The 15,010-nt window shown below is 39.5% G+C and overlaps 1 protein-coding gene across 2 annotated transcripts in view; it reads left to right on the forward strand.

The window, feature by feature from the left end:
* Window positions 1-15,010, forward strand: part of TRHDE (thyrotropin releasing hormone degrading enzyme) — a 192,239-nt gene that overhangs the window by 52,263 nt on the left and 124,966 nt on the right. For both annotated transcript variants that reach the window (XM_083399501.1, XM_083399500.1), the window contains exon 3: window positions 248-374. In XM_083399501.1, the coding sequence (XP_083255627.1) occupies window positions 248-374 (127 nt within the window). The remainder of the gene's footprint in view (window positions 1-247; window positions 375-15,010) is intronic.

The raw sequence follows: 15,010 nt of genomic DNA on the forward strand, positions 1-15,010 counted from the left end.
TGTGTATTTGGCACCTTATACAGCTACAGTTTTGGATTGGTGGCACTTTCAGCTTTGTTATTTTTAATTGTGCAAGTTTGTTATTTCAGTAAAGCCATCTATGCTGCTCATATTGGGATTTGGAGGGAGGGGAGGGCAGAGGGAGACAGAGAGACCTAACAGATTTGGACCTTTTCACTTTGTAATCCATGTAAAATGGCAGAAAACATAATGACCAGTCATTTCATTTGTTTTGTTTTCCAATCAGATCCGATTGTATGCAAGACCTGATGCCATCAGAAGAGGATCTGGGGATTATGCTCTAAACATTACTCGGAGACTAGTTGAGTTTTATGAAGACTACTTCAAAGTGCCCTATTCCCTGCCAAAATTAGGTAAGCTTCTCGAGAGGAACTGAAAGATCAGAGTATGGAAGGCTAAAAATAATGGTTTAGATCCTAATATAAGTTAACTTAAGGAAATAAATTTTCCCCATTCCCCACCATAGCCACACCTCTGGCGGGTCAAGAGTCAGGTCTGAACAATGTGGGATGGGTTATGCGAGGTTAATTGCCTAAAATTGGGTGGATCTTGGCCTGATTTTGTAGGGTTCTCCCCTTTACACTCTCCCATATTTCTTAGGAGGGTCCCTGATCCTCCAGAGAGTTTTTCTGGGGGCAGAGTTGGATGTAGGAGGGAAGACAGGAAACTTTGCTTTTGTGAACTTCCTTGAGTTTACTTATCTTACTATCCAAGCCAGTGAGTAGTACATTCATTTTCTAAAAAGTTGAATGAGCTGGGTGGTCTACCTGTAGTCTTGTCTTAAACAACAATCAAATGGTATGGACCAATCAGGAACATTACACTTAGTTGTTCAGAGAAAGAAAACATGTATATATGTTTGTTCACATGCTCAGAATAATGGGTCTCCCTTCCATTTGAGCTATGTTTCGTTGGCGCCTCTTCTATATAACTCCCCCCCTCCTTAATCATGATAAATACTTTCCTGTAACTCTGCTTATTGAAGTGAATGACTCTAACCTTACTTTGCATATACCTAAAAGTATATGCGCTCTTCCTTTGTTCTGTTAGTACTCTACTCTCGTACGCTGGAATATTTCAAACTGTGTTATTATATGTACCCTCTTTAGAAACACATGGGACCAAGATTCAGAAAACACATTACTCAGCAGCTCTCTTTTTGATCGCAAGTGTTTTCTGATTTCCAACCACAGGTGTTCCTCCCTGGAATTCAGGTGCTTCTTCATTAAAGCACTAGCCTGCTGAGTAGCATCATTCTTAGCCTTGCAACTAATGGTGTGGCAGGAGATACATTAATTTATACTGTTCCAAGTGGGCACTTTATGCATTTTTAATAAGTCTGAAATTGTATTTCTTTCCCCCCTCTCTTAATTGTTTTGTTGCACGTAGTACTGTGTTAAAGTCAAAGTAGCTAACATGAGATTGGACTAACTCCAGCTTATTGCTTTGCCTTTTCACGCCTGTCTGCAATTTGTCTTGCATAAGTGTTTGTCAGGAAAATATGATGCAAGTCGTTGACCTATGGGGTGGCGGAGTCTTTGCAAAATAAGCTTTTGATCTCGAGAAGGTAAAAGGAAAACACAGTATCTTTCTTAATGGGCAGAAAGGAAAGAATTGTTCACTTAAGTAGTCTGAACATGGTAGTAGATAAAGAGTGGGTAATCTTGAAAATGTAATTTTCTATATATCTTTCAGTAAAGTGTGGTCTCTCATTTCAATGTATTTTCTAGACATGATGGATAGTACACAAGCTAACTTACAGACCACATTATATTTAATAGATGGTGCTGTTGGTAGCTGGTTTGTCTAATCAGGGAAGTGTTATTTTCTCCCACTCTGGTTGCAGTTTTATTCTTTCTAATGGATCAGCTTGGCAGTTAGCTCTGGCCCTTATTTTTTTTATGTTGAGGTGGCATCTGTAGCTGAAAACACCTTTTACTGTTTCTTATATGAGTCTGGTGCACCAGCTCCTACTTCTCTCTAGTCACAGTTTTTTGTGCCCAGATAACATCTAGGTTAGAGTATTGATGCCTTTGCCAATCTGGTATTGTCCAGATGTTTGGACTGCAACTTCCATCAAACCCTACCAAGACAGCTGTGCTGGATGGGGCTGATGAGAGTAGTAATCCAAAACACCTAGAGGGCACCATACCTTGGAAACTACAGCTGGTTCAGGAAACCTGCAGCTAGATGATTAACTGTTGTTGTTGTTGTTTAGTCATTTAGTCGTGTCCGACTCTTCGTGACCCCATGGACCAGAGCACGCCAGGCACTCCTGTCCTCCACTGCCTCCCGCAGTTTGGTCAGACTCATGTTTGTAGCTTGTAGAACACTGTCCAACCATCTCGTCCTCTGTCGTCCCCTTCTCCTTGTGCCCTCCATCTTTCCCAACATCAGGGTCTTTTCCAGGGAGTCTTCTCTTCTCATGAGGTGGCTAAAGTATTGGAGCCTCAGCTTCACGATCTATCCTTCCAGTGAGCACTCAGGGCTGATTTCCTTAAGAATGGATACGTTTGATCTTCTTGCAGTCCATGGTAATCTCAATAGTCTCCTCCAGCACCATAACGCAAAAGCATCAATTCTTCGGCGGTCAGCCTTCTTTATGGTCCAGCTCTCACTTCCATACATCACTACTGGGAAGACCATGGCTTTAACTATACGGACCTTTGTTGGTAAGGTGATGTCTCTGTTTTTTAAGATGCTGTCTAGGTTTGCCATTGCCTTTCTCCCAAGGAGCAGGCGTCTTTTAATTTCATGGCTGCTGTCACCATCTGCAGTGATCATGGAGCCCAAGAAAGTAAAATCTCTCACTGCCTCCATTTCTTCCCCTTCTATTTGCCAGGAGGTGATGGGACCAGTGGCCATGATCTTTGTTTTTTTAATGTTGAGCTTCAGACCATATTTTGCACTCTCCTCTTTCACCCTCATTAAAAGGTTCTTTAATTCCTCCTCACTTTCTGCCATCAAGGTTGTGTCATCTGCATATCTGAGGTTGTTGATATTTCTTCCGGCGATCTTAATTCCGGCTAGGGATTCATCCAGCTCAGCCTTTCGCATGATGAATTCTGCACATAAGTTAAATAAGCAGGGGACAATATACAGCCTTGCCGTACTCCTTTCCCAATTTTGAACCAATCAGTTGTTCCATATCCAGTTCTAACTGTAGCTTCTTGTCCCACATAGAGATTTCTCAGGAGACAGATGAGGTGATCAGGCACTCCCATTTCTTTAAGAACTTGCCATAGTTTGCTGTGGTTGACACAGTCAAAGGCTTTTGCATAGTCAATGAAGCAGAAGTAGATGATTAACTAAGGATGGTCAATCAGAAGACACATCCTTAGTTTAAAAATAAAAATCATTGGATTCCTTTTTGTTTCTAGGTACAATTCAAAGTACTGGATTTAACTTTTGAACCCCTATATGACCCTTAGAGCTGGGTATCTGAAGACCTTCTCCAGGATGTAGAGCAGGCATGGCCAAACTTGGCCGTCTAGATGGTTTGGAACTACAATTCCCATCATCCCTGACCACTGGTCCTGTTAGCTAGGGATGATGGTAGTTGTAGTAGTCCCAAAACATCTGGAGGGCAAAGTTTGGCCATGCCTGGTGTAGAGGGATGGGAATTCAACAAATCTGAAGATAGCAATAATGATTGTGGGAGTAGCTTGACAGACTGACATCTTTCAGTGATAGTTATGCGCAGTCAATGCTTCTTGCAGTAATACTCCTGTTTTGCTGAATAAATAACATGAGAAGTAGCAATGGGGTTTGTACCCACACTTTCGAAGTTTATTTCCACATTTATTTCAGTAAAGTACTTTACTTTTGTACTGCTGGCACAGTAATTACAGTGAAGATAAAACTACTGCTGTTTCTGTCTGGTTTGTGCCTGAGCAAAGAAAAACAGAGGCCTTCCCATTTTTCCACATAGAAAATGCTGCCTTTGAAATGGATATTTAACCACTCCTGATTCTAAACCATCCACACTGTTTATTTGCAAGACTCTCTGTAAAGCATTCCTGGATCCTCTGGCAATAAGCCACTGTTTATTAAGAAATAAGTGGAGAAAGAAGTACTGTTAATTAAGCCCAAATATATCAGTAGTTATATAACAGAGATGGGGAACCTGTGTTCCTGCAGTTGCTGTGCGACTCCCATCTCCCATTAGCCCCAGCCAGCATGGTCCAGTGGTCAGGAATTATAGCTGTCATCCAGCAATATCTGGAGATGAACAGGTTCCCTACCTCTGGCAAAGCAGTACACTAATACTAATGTAAATATTTTGTACGCATATGAGAAAAATCCCACTACTACTATTTCTCCTCCTCCTCCTCCTCCTCCTTCTTCCTTCTTCTTCTTCTTCTTCTTCTTCTTCTTCTTCTTCTTCTTCTTCTTCCTTCTTCTTCCTTCTTCTTCTTCTTCTTCTTCTTCTTCTTCTTCTTCTTCTTCCTTCTTCTTCTTCTTCTTCTTCTTCTCCTCCTCCTCCTCCTCCTCCTCCTCCTCCTCCTCCTCCTCCTCCTCTCTTCCTCTTCTATACTTCCAGAACCCCCTGAAAGTTGGTATGTCCTAGTGACCAGAGTACTTTAGTCCTGTTAACTTGCTATGAATAACTACCATCAGTATTTATTTATGTTTGGTATACTTGTTCTGGTTATTTCAGGTTGTTGCAGAGCATCTTGGGATATTTCTACCTGTCATTGTGCACTTACGTTAAATTCTCTCACCTTGCAAACACTGCACTTGTCAACAGATCCTTTGCGTGTTCTTGGTCTTTTTTGTAGCCCTTGGAGGAATGCAGATGTAACTTAAAAGTTTACATAGTTTGTTTGTTTGCTTCCATAAACTGGACATGTTTAAAGTAACTGCACATGAGATTTATGTGGCAGTTCACACACCTGCTGTCAGTCATTGTAAGTGTGTAAATTGTGTTCTCCACTTGTCCAACGGACACTTATATTTGTCAATCAAAACCATATATGAGAATTCACTAAAATTAATAGCAGACAAAATAAAACTCTGGAATTCTCCAGTGTGAGGTGTGCTTTGCATTTTTTAAAAAAACCATTGTTGTTCTAGATGCAGGGTTAAGATAAACAATCTAAAATGGCAACTAGTTATTTCTGTAAATATTTATGTGGAAGAAATTGCCATGAGCTTTAGCGAGATAGTGTTTGCTTGTAATGATAAGGCAGACTTTCTGGCTTATCGTGATTTATTGTGAAAGAGCAGCATGGTGTTGGATGCTGCTAGGTCACTCCTCCTTCACTCTTCCCCTAGTGCGAATGGGATAAACAATCAGCACATCAGCAATTAACCACGGCTTAAGGTTGTCTCTTGATTGTGGCTTGTTAAGAAGCAGCAACAAACCATGTTCTGAAGTACAGGCACATAGAGAAGCCAGACTTCCTGATCTGTTTACTCTGCTTGTGCCTGGGGCTGTGTGAGTGCAACCAGTGTGTTCAAACATACTGTGTGTGCCTGTTTTAGTGGTGCATAAATAATGTTTCAAAATAAATAAATAATGTTCTGTTAATTGAATCGTGCATACTGAAATCATCCATGGATGAAATCTATCCATGTGATATGTATTGAAATTCATGAAATCTCGACCCAGAAATGATTTAGGTGAGGTAAAAAAATAAAGCAGATAGACAGTTCGTCCATTTCACTTAAGAGAAATAGGTAATTGGGGAATATTAAGCTCTTTTTGAGATTCATACATACATTTTCTCAAGATTACTGTATAATGATAGAAGGAACTGACTTTAAACCCCCCCCCCAGCTTATTTGGTGTTCTTAAACTAGGACTTAGTAGATGGGGGGGGGGAGGGAAGAGAGAATTTTCTAGAACTTACGTGAAAATGAATGAAAACATGCAGTAAATATGTTTCTCAAATTATTATACTGAAGTTAAGCGCAGACTACTGATTTTCTAATGTAGGGACATAAGAGACTGAAGCTATGAATCAGGCACTCCATTGTTTATGAGTTGTTTTTGTCATTAACTCACTTTTAATAGCCTCTTAAATAAATAAATAAATAAGTAAGTAAGTAAGTAAGTAAGTAAATGTATGTTTTCTTCCCCCATGGTACACACCACTGCACATGCTCCCTCAGAAGCCTTCCTTGGTCCCTGCCAGGTCCTGTCCTCTTCTCCCCAAATGGAACTTAGGCTTGAAGGAAGCCTTTTGTACATGCATACACATGTTTGCATGGCTGTGCATGTGCAACTGTGGAGCAGGCAAATGTGCCCATAGGTCCAAAAAGTTGGCAAACTCTATCCTACTATTTTCAGACTTCTCCCCCCCCCCCGAGCTCTGCAAATCTTTGTTGAGCACATTATGTGAAAGTAAGAATTATGAGCCAGTGACAAGAATAACATAAAACCTCTTAGAATAAACCCTGGAGTAGTTATTAAGTTATAATGTTGAACCAGACGCATTTTGTGCATTGTCAAAAAATTGGTGGCAGTGTGAAATAAGTTTTTGTGCAGTTGGGCATATGAGATTTAATAAGGAGCTATGTAGTTTCTTAAAAAAATAGATAGATGAGAAAAGATAAAAAGAAATAGAAAATGAAGATGAATACTGGTTCATTTGAAATCTTCATAAGCTTATATAAATTGTATATTATGGCTCTAACTACTTGACTAGTCAAGCCATTTATGGACTTTGGCATTTATTGAACTCTGTTTTAACAGTGTATGTAAGTATGCAGCTGTTACATACCAGCACAAAGCAAACACAAAACTGAATATTACACAGTTGTGCCATGGTACTTACTTTCACATTTTGCTGAGTATGTTTCAATTTATTTGTTTCATGCTGATCAGACTGTCAACACCTGGGATTGAGTGTTTTGAGTTGTTATGCTTGCAGGCCTCTGAAGAAAATCCCTTAAAGCACAACTGCTGTCTTGCCGTGGCCATATTTTTGGTCCTCTGCTCACATGTTTTAATCTACAGAAGCACTGATGCCCTGGGATCCCGTTCGATGAGTGGTGGCATATTGTGATAGATGCAGATGTTCAGTTTCTGAATCAACTGAGAGTTTGTTTCCGTTGATGGACTTCAAGGTGACATTTGTGTAGGTGAGATGCTCAGCAACAGCACTGTGAAGCTTAGCTACCAGAAGAAGGATCGTGAGCACTGTGACATTTCTGTGTGGATCAGATAATGCAAGAAAGTGAAACAAATGTGTCATCATCTGTGAACATCACTTCTACTCCTAGAGTAGGGAATCTCCCCTACTCTAATGAAAGTTCGGTCAGATCAAGTTTTGCAAATAACACCTTGTGAACTTCCTCCTGGTTTACTGAAGGTTTCAAAAGGCTTCCCTTTGAGCTACAGATCAGAATCAACTTCAAAATGTTTATTCAAGAACTCAACAAGAGAGTCAACCACTTCATTATAGACGGCACCAACGTCTCTCCTATCAGATACACATATGGTTGTATTCCTTGTTTGTGTGCTTTCTCATCAGCTGAATTCCTTTCAGCATCACAGTTCCATATGCCTGTGTAATAGCTTAATCCTTGAAAGCATTGACGCGCCCACCAATCAAATGCTGTGCTTTCAATGCCAAGCATTTTGATTTTGTTGATGTAGTCAGCTAGGATTCACCCTGAGTATCATAAAGAAGCTATATTTTTCCATGGAGTCAAGAGAAGGCATGCAGGGAGCTTCAGCAAACTATGTAACAATGAGCTTACAAACTTTAGAAATTACAAAGATCTTCTCTCATATCTCCCTTTTTCTCATAAGTTCTTTTAGATAGTATATACAAAACATTGTTACAATCCACTTAAGATCTTATTGTCAAAGGCGAGATAAGAGAAGTTATGAGAGGCTAGAGAGTTTTCCAGTTTTGACAGATTCTAGAAGGAATTTGGCATGTGTTTCTCCTGGGAACCTGCCATTATGCACAAGTAAATTTGCATTCACAAGGGGCGCAGAGGGGAACTGCCGAAGATCCTGAGGAACATGCATGATAAGAAGTTCATAGAGAACTCAGGACACAAGCCCATGACAATGACCAATAGATGGACTGCTCTGCACAAATTAAGGTGGTGCATTTTGTAGTGTGACCAGCCACTATCTACTCAAAGTATTTTATTTTAAGTTTTTAAAAGGTGGGGAGGAGACAGGAGCTCTAGAGCCCAACAGCTCAGGAGTTGATCCCAATGGATGACAACACCTTTGCTGAGGAGCTGCAAAAATTGTGTGGGGATGCTGTGTGAACAAAGTTAGAAATGTTTGAAATTTTGAAATGTATGAATTTTTCAAGTCTTTATAGCTCCTGTTCTTATTCAGTAGTCATGTCCTACTTTCAGCCACCAATGATATCATCATGCTTGTACATTCATCCTATTAGACAGAGTAGATTGTGGGTTAATTTGGCTGCTTATTTGATTTTCCCTTCCTGGAAAATCCTTGTTGACATTTCAGGGCTCAATTTGGGTTATGGACTCAGGACAAAGATCTCGCAAATTCTTAAGACAGCTACTGGATAAGGTTACACTTAAAGTAATACAGTATTGAACTGCAGGGTGCTTTTATGGGATATCTAGCGTATTCTGCTGAGCTAGGTTCTCACAATTTGCATAGAGATGCATTGACATTTTATTTAATTATCTCGGGTTAGATTATATTTGTCTAGCTAGATTCAGTATCCATTTAGGAGGATTGAATAAATTCAAACACAATATGGATGAAGTACTTTGGGAAAGTGTAAGCTGAGGTTTATATTCTGCTATTTGACACATGACTGAAAACATACATTGTTGTTTTACATGGAGTGTCTATAATCTCTTGGGAATGCTTTATTCGTTTCTAGATTGGGCAAATGCCTAAATTCAAATATGACTAATTTTATCATCTGAAAGTATCTGACCTTAAAATTCTATTACCCTGCTATGTTATGAGTTCTCTTGCTTGATTTAGGAGAGTAATCTTTCTTGTAAAGTTGCCAATAATTGTCTTTTTGTCAATTTACCACCACCATTCTTCTGTAGTGACTTCTGATAGTCAGATATTGAGGGAAAATAATAATCCTGGCTGTAAAGCCCAGTCCATAACAAGGCAAAAGTTTAGTGCTAAGCATAGGAATAGTGACAACATTTGATTCAGATTTATTTTTATTTTTGTTCATTAAATTTGTATACCACCCTTCACCCAAAGATGTCAGAGTGGTTCAAAATATAAAAATACAAAATAAAAACACAAAATACATAATAAAAACAAGAACCAGAACAAAACAAAACAATACCCACCCCAACACATAGACCCACCCCAAAAGGACATAGAATGTTAATTAGCCCAAGGCCTGGTTGAAGAGGAATGTTTTTGCCTGGTGCCTAAAGATGTATAGTGATGGCACCAGGTGAGCATCCCACAAATGAGGAGCCACTGCAGAAAAGGCCTGCTCTCGTGTAGCTAACCTCCGGACCTCTCATGGAGGAGGTACACCTAGAAGGGTCTCAGAGGGTCCTTCAGAGGCAGTGTAAGCTCATCAGTAGCAAGCAACCTCTCATCCATCCAGTCTAGGGTACCACCCACTAACAGTGCCCCAGTCTTATCTGGATTGAGCTTCAGTTTGTTGGCTCTCCTCAAGTCCATTATTTCGGCAAGACAGTAATGGTCCAGCACATCCACTGCCTCACCTCCAGATGTAAAGGAGAAGTTGAGCTGTGTGTCATCAGCATTTTGCTGAGAATGTACTCCAGAACTCCGAGTGACCTCACTCGGAGGTTTCATGTAGATGTTAAACAGCACAGGGGATAAAATCAAACCCAACCCTAGGTTCAATGGGGCTGTAGAACACTCTCCAAGCATCCCCTGGAAACGTCCACCCACATCATCAGTGTATTTCTTTTTTAGTTTATCAAAACACGTCTGTATCCTAGCACATTTTAAAGTGTCTTTCCAAGTACTTGATAAGCTGTTGGCTTTCTATTTTTAGGAATTTTGTTTCATATTATAAGTAAATATATCACATCCCACTAGTATACTGTAACTGCCTACGGATACGTGCTTTCACGAAGATTTACTAAACAAATACGTGCCCTGATTTACAGTGGATACATTTACATATATTATCAAACTTCTGTCAGTAGGGTTGGTTTCTAGATGTTATAGTTTTGCCTAGGGAGGGACCCTGTGTGAGTTACATAAAGTTTACCTTTATTAAGGAAAAATTCAAATGATCTAGACTCATATCTATACAAAAAAGGGGTGGGGGTGGGGGCTAAGGACGTTGAACGGAATACTTATTTTCTGTAATTTCTAGATGTTTTTGTTTGGCTCTAGGATTGGCAACTGTAATTGAAGAGGACATATGTACGCATTTTTATTTCCTTTGTTAAGAATACTGTACTGGAGCTGGGGGAAAAATGCCCTTGAATGCCTGGTGTTGCTTAAAATCTTGCTTGGGGTAATATTAATTATTAGTGCAAAACTAAATATATTAAAATGGCCCAGATGGGGTGTTTATATATATATGAAATGATAGAATTGTTTGATTCTGTTTCCCTGTAAATTGGCAATTCTCTGGAATGTCAGAATCACAAATTTATAAACACTCTCCAAAGACTTCCATAATATAGTTGATGGTTTAGTTATCTTTTCATTTGTTATGTAAGTATTCTTATGTTTGTTTTTGTATGAAAATGTGCTTGAATTCACTCAGCACACCAGAGCATATAATTAAGTATACTTAAGCCAATTGATTCAGTGGTCTTAAGTATGCATAACTTCTGTGCTGGATTATGACCCATCTGTTTAGCCAATTAGCAAAATAAGTAAATATGCAATACGAATATAATACGGTTTACAGTTTGCTGTGTTGGAACCCTCTTGTTTTTCATATAAACGTAGACACAGGGTGTGTTCACATGTCACACTGAACCATGGCTTAATGTGATGAATAAAAGTTAGGATGATCCCAGGTGAGCCTCAGGTTCACATGTTCTTCCTTCCATCTTCTCCTGCAGACAGCAGGAAGACTTCAGCAGCTTTTATTTTTCCCTAATATCAGCTTGTTGTGTGGAACTGGGGATCATAAACCCATAAACAACGAACACCGGTCAGTTTCAACACAAGCCAGCTTCAAACCATGAGTTATGAGTTTGTTAAACTACCTTGAATTTGTTAAACCATGACCCCAATTTTCTTTTTCTACAAAAATAGAAACCACTGGAGCCCACTTTGTGGTCATGCAGGACAAATGGAGAAGGGAAAGATGTGAACCCAAAGCTCTCTAGTCTTCTTCCAGTCAGTGCCCATCATTTTAAACCATATTTTAGCATAATGTGATAGAGTGCCTTGGGTATTCAGCTACCCAAGGGTTAGGGTTTCAGGAAATTCAAGACCCCTTCTCATTTTCTGTGATGCTCAAAATAGAATATGTTAATACTTCAGACTTCACAGGTGCACAAAATGTCACCGTCTTTAGCATCCAACGGCACGCCACGCCGCCGAGCTGCCCTATTGGGTGCCCAACCAGGGAGGGGCGTAGCGCGCCAGCCCTGGAGTTGAAGCAGGGGGCGGAGCGCCCCCTGCATGACGCAGGAATCGTCTCCTGCTCACAACCCCTCCCCTCCGGAAGGAGGAGAGGCTCATGATGTAGAGAAGGAGATGCACAATTCACTTTGGATATTGTGGAAAATATGAAAGTGTCAGTTGTGAAGCCATTGTACTCGCTTTTCCTCCATATTTCTTTTAATACACGAACTGTTTATTGTTACTATAACTAACACATTATACTATGCAAGTATGTGCAGCTATATTGCATAGTATGGCTATACGTTTAATGTTCCTTAACATTATGGGAAAAACTGCCTTACAGTAATTTGATAATGTGATTCTAGAACAGAAAATTGGTTAAGGGGGAAAAACAGGAAAAATTACTAAGGCATCCTTAACTGCAAGAGGTTATGCTTGTTAAATAAATAAATAAATAAGCTTGTGTTTAGATAGGCTTTTGCCAGGAGGTAGTAGTTATGATATTAGTTTACAATATTATAAATGGTATATTGAACACAAACAGGGAATCTCATCTTTCTCAAAATACAAATATCATTAGTCATAATTAATGGGCAGAAGATTTTATGCAGCAGAGTATCTTGTTACATAGTCAGCACAATTAACTTGATCAATCTATTCTATCGGGAACTTATAAGGGCAGTTTTCAAATCGGCTTATTAAGGGGTCAGAGAAGTTGTGAAGGTGCCTTATCCAAAGTCAGACAGTTCATTCATCTCTCCCATTGTTGTCCACTCTGGCTGGCAGCACCTCTGCAAGTTCTCAACCATGCTACCCGAGACTCTAACTAAAGATGTTGCCGATTTATGAATTTTTAGAGAAATAGTTTAACATGTATATATAGCACTCCACCACAAGGATCCTATCATCCTGGTTAAAGTTGGGTGCTCCTGAAGTTCATAGAAGTTCATACCACTAACTTAGCCATACAGTGACCTGTCCAACTGTAATTGCAGCTGTATCAGAAGGCACTTCTGATGAGTTTTAGCTGTTTCCTGGCCATAGTTTTGTGTTAGTGCTTATTTTATCTCTCTAGATATAATAAATCACATGTGTTTATTATTCTGGTGTTTGATATGGGTCCTGCTGAATGCAGAACATGTTCTCTCCTATTGAACCACAGGGCCCTTTCACTATCACACTATTCAGAGAAACTGGTGGTGTTTAGATGCACGCTAAGGATTGTCAAGGAAAGCAACACCTTTCACATATCCCTGTTACAGATTATACACATGAACAGTGGGTTGGGAAGCTATATAATACCTGTTGTGTTTATGTGTGTTATATATATTTGATCTTCTTCTGGCCGTAGCTCGTGGTAAAGGCTAAATTAGCTTTTGATCCAAACTAGTATCATAGACCGTATTGTAATTTGTCCTTCCAAATATTTGTAGAAACTTTGAGGAAGCTTTTAAGTGATGGAAATATTTGAACTGCGAGCCAAATGTTAACAACACTACAAAAAATAAGGATGCTATCTTCAAAGGATGCTCAGGAAGTGCTTTAAATTAGTTAGATATAAAAATGGACAAAGAGTCTCCTTTTCACATTTGGATACAGCTGAGTGAAAATCCAAATCCAAAAGAATTTAATCCTTCCATATTATTTATCAGTCTAGTTTGAAAGCCTTTCTTCAGTCTAAATAACATGCATTTGTAACAATAGCAGTGTCCTGAAATGGGAGAAAAATCAAACAATAATAGTCAGGATTTCTTATATAAAAGTTATTTTTGTGGTGCAAGGATCAAAGTACCTGAGATGAATTAAACCATGATAAAGTTTCGCAGATAACACCAATGCTGTTAGTTTTCTTTTGCCTTGAAAGGCTGCACCGCCTTATCTAGCGAACGTGCTCCTGGATAAAATTAATCCATATACCAGGCAGTTTTCAAAGCTGCATTCTCAATGGGCATTATGCCAGTAAATAAACTTATCGGTTCACCCTTTGTAAGTTGATTTGCCAGTTACACTGAAAAGCTTTATTGAGTCTTCTTTTTCCAGTACTCCTCCTCCAATATGTGACATAATAGCTCCGTTCAGACACTAAACCCTGGATTGTTCTGACCATAGTTTAGAACTTTGACTTGAGCTTTCAAATGATTAGGCAAACCATAGCTGCTTAGATACTTTTGTCTTTCATTGCTCAACATTCCATCATCAACATTCAGCAGTCTCTGGGGTGATGAAAGACAGCTGTAATTGTGCTATGTTGGTCATGATATCACACCATAGTTGGTGGAGATCATCGTTTACAAACCCATTTTAACCCATTTCAAACCACATTTTCTGTCTGCCAACCTAGCAGGTCAAAAGCACACCAGTGCAAGTAGATAAATAGGTACCACTGTGGCGGGAAGGTAAAAGGCGTTTCCATGTGCTCTGGCACGCATCACGGTGTTCCGTGATGCCAGAAGCGGTTTAGTCATGCTGACCACATGATCCAGAAAGCTGTCTGTGGACAAACGCCAACTCCCTCGGCCTGAAAGCGAGATGAGCGTTGCAACCCCATAGTTGCCTTTGACTGGACTTAACCATCCAGGGGTTCTTAAACCATATTTAAGCTTCAGTTCTCTTAACTGAGTCAATGTTGAACCAAATCTTAAAGCTCATTCAGTTAGACTACTTAACTGATTCAGTTAGTTCAACACATCTGGCGGGTACTGGCTTGAGGAAGTCTGAGTGTGACACCTTGGTTTATTGTCAAGTGACCAGAGCTGAATTAATGATAAAGGTTATAGTAATATAGGATGTGACTAGATATCATTTGTCTCTGTCATCCTTGTAACTTCCACAGAGGAAAGACAGGAATTAACTGGGGTGTGCCAAGGTGAAAAGGGAACCGTTTGTTTTATTTTTACCTTTGAGAGGCTGATATCTGAAGTAGCAGCTAGATGATCAAAATGATCTCTACCCAATTAAACTTTAAGTTGTATATCTCTTGTGGATTTATTCCTACCACTGTTAGAAACTTTTTAATTGCTGAACACTTCAGGTGCCCTCTGTTGTTTACTAGCTTTCCAAAAAACCCAGGATGACTTGTCCTTTTTAGCCATCTAACTGGATACTGCACAGCATAGGATACCAAGCCCTCAGGCTCAGTCAAGCAGTCTCTTTTGAAAGTGAAAAAGCAGTCATGCAGCCAGCTCCAAATAATAATAAGAACCATAATAAGAAAACCACAATGAGAGAAGATGCATTGCAGTTAGTAAATAATAATCAGCTGTAAATATTTGAGATGCAAATTTCTGTGTTTGCTTAATATTGTCTACTAAAGTGTGGGTCTCTGCCTTCCACAGAGCCTGTCACTGATGACTTGAGATGAAAACCAACATCTCCTGAAATCTGTAGTCCATTCTTTAGCTTCTGCATCTTAATGAAAGTAAATATTTTTATATGCAGATTTAAACTAATTTATTTGAAATATAGTAGATGGTCCAATGCTCTCATTGG

Source organism: Podarcis tiliguerta (genome assembly GCF_965153285.1).
Source record: "Podarcis tiliguerta genome assembly, chromosome: 10".
Lineage (NCBI taxonomy): Eukaryota > Metazoa > Chordata > Lepidosauria > Squamata > Lacertidae > Podarcis > Podarcis tiliguerta.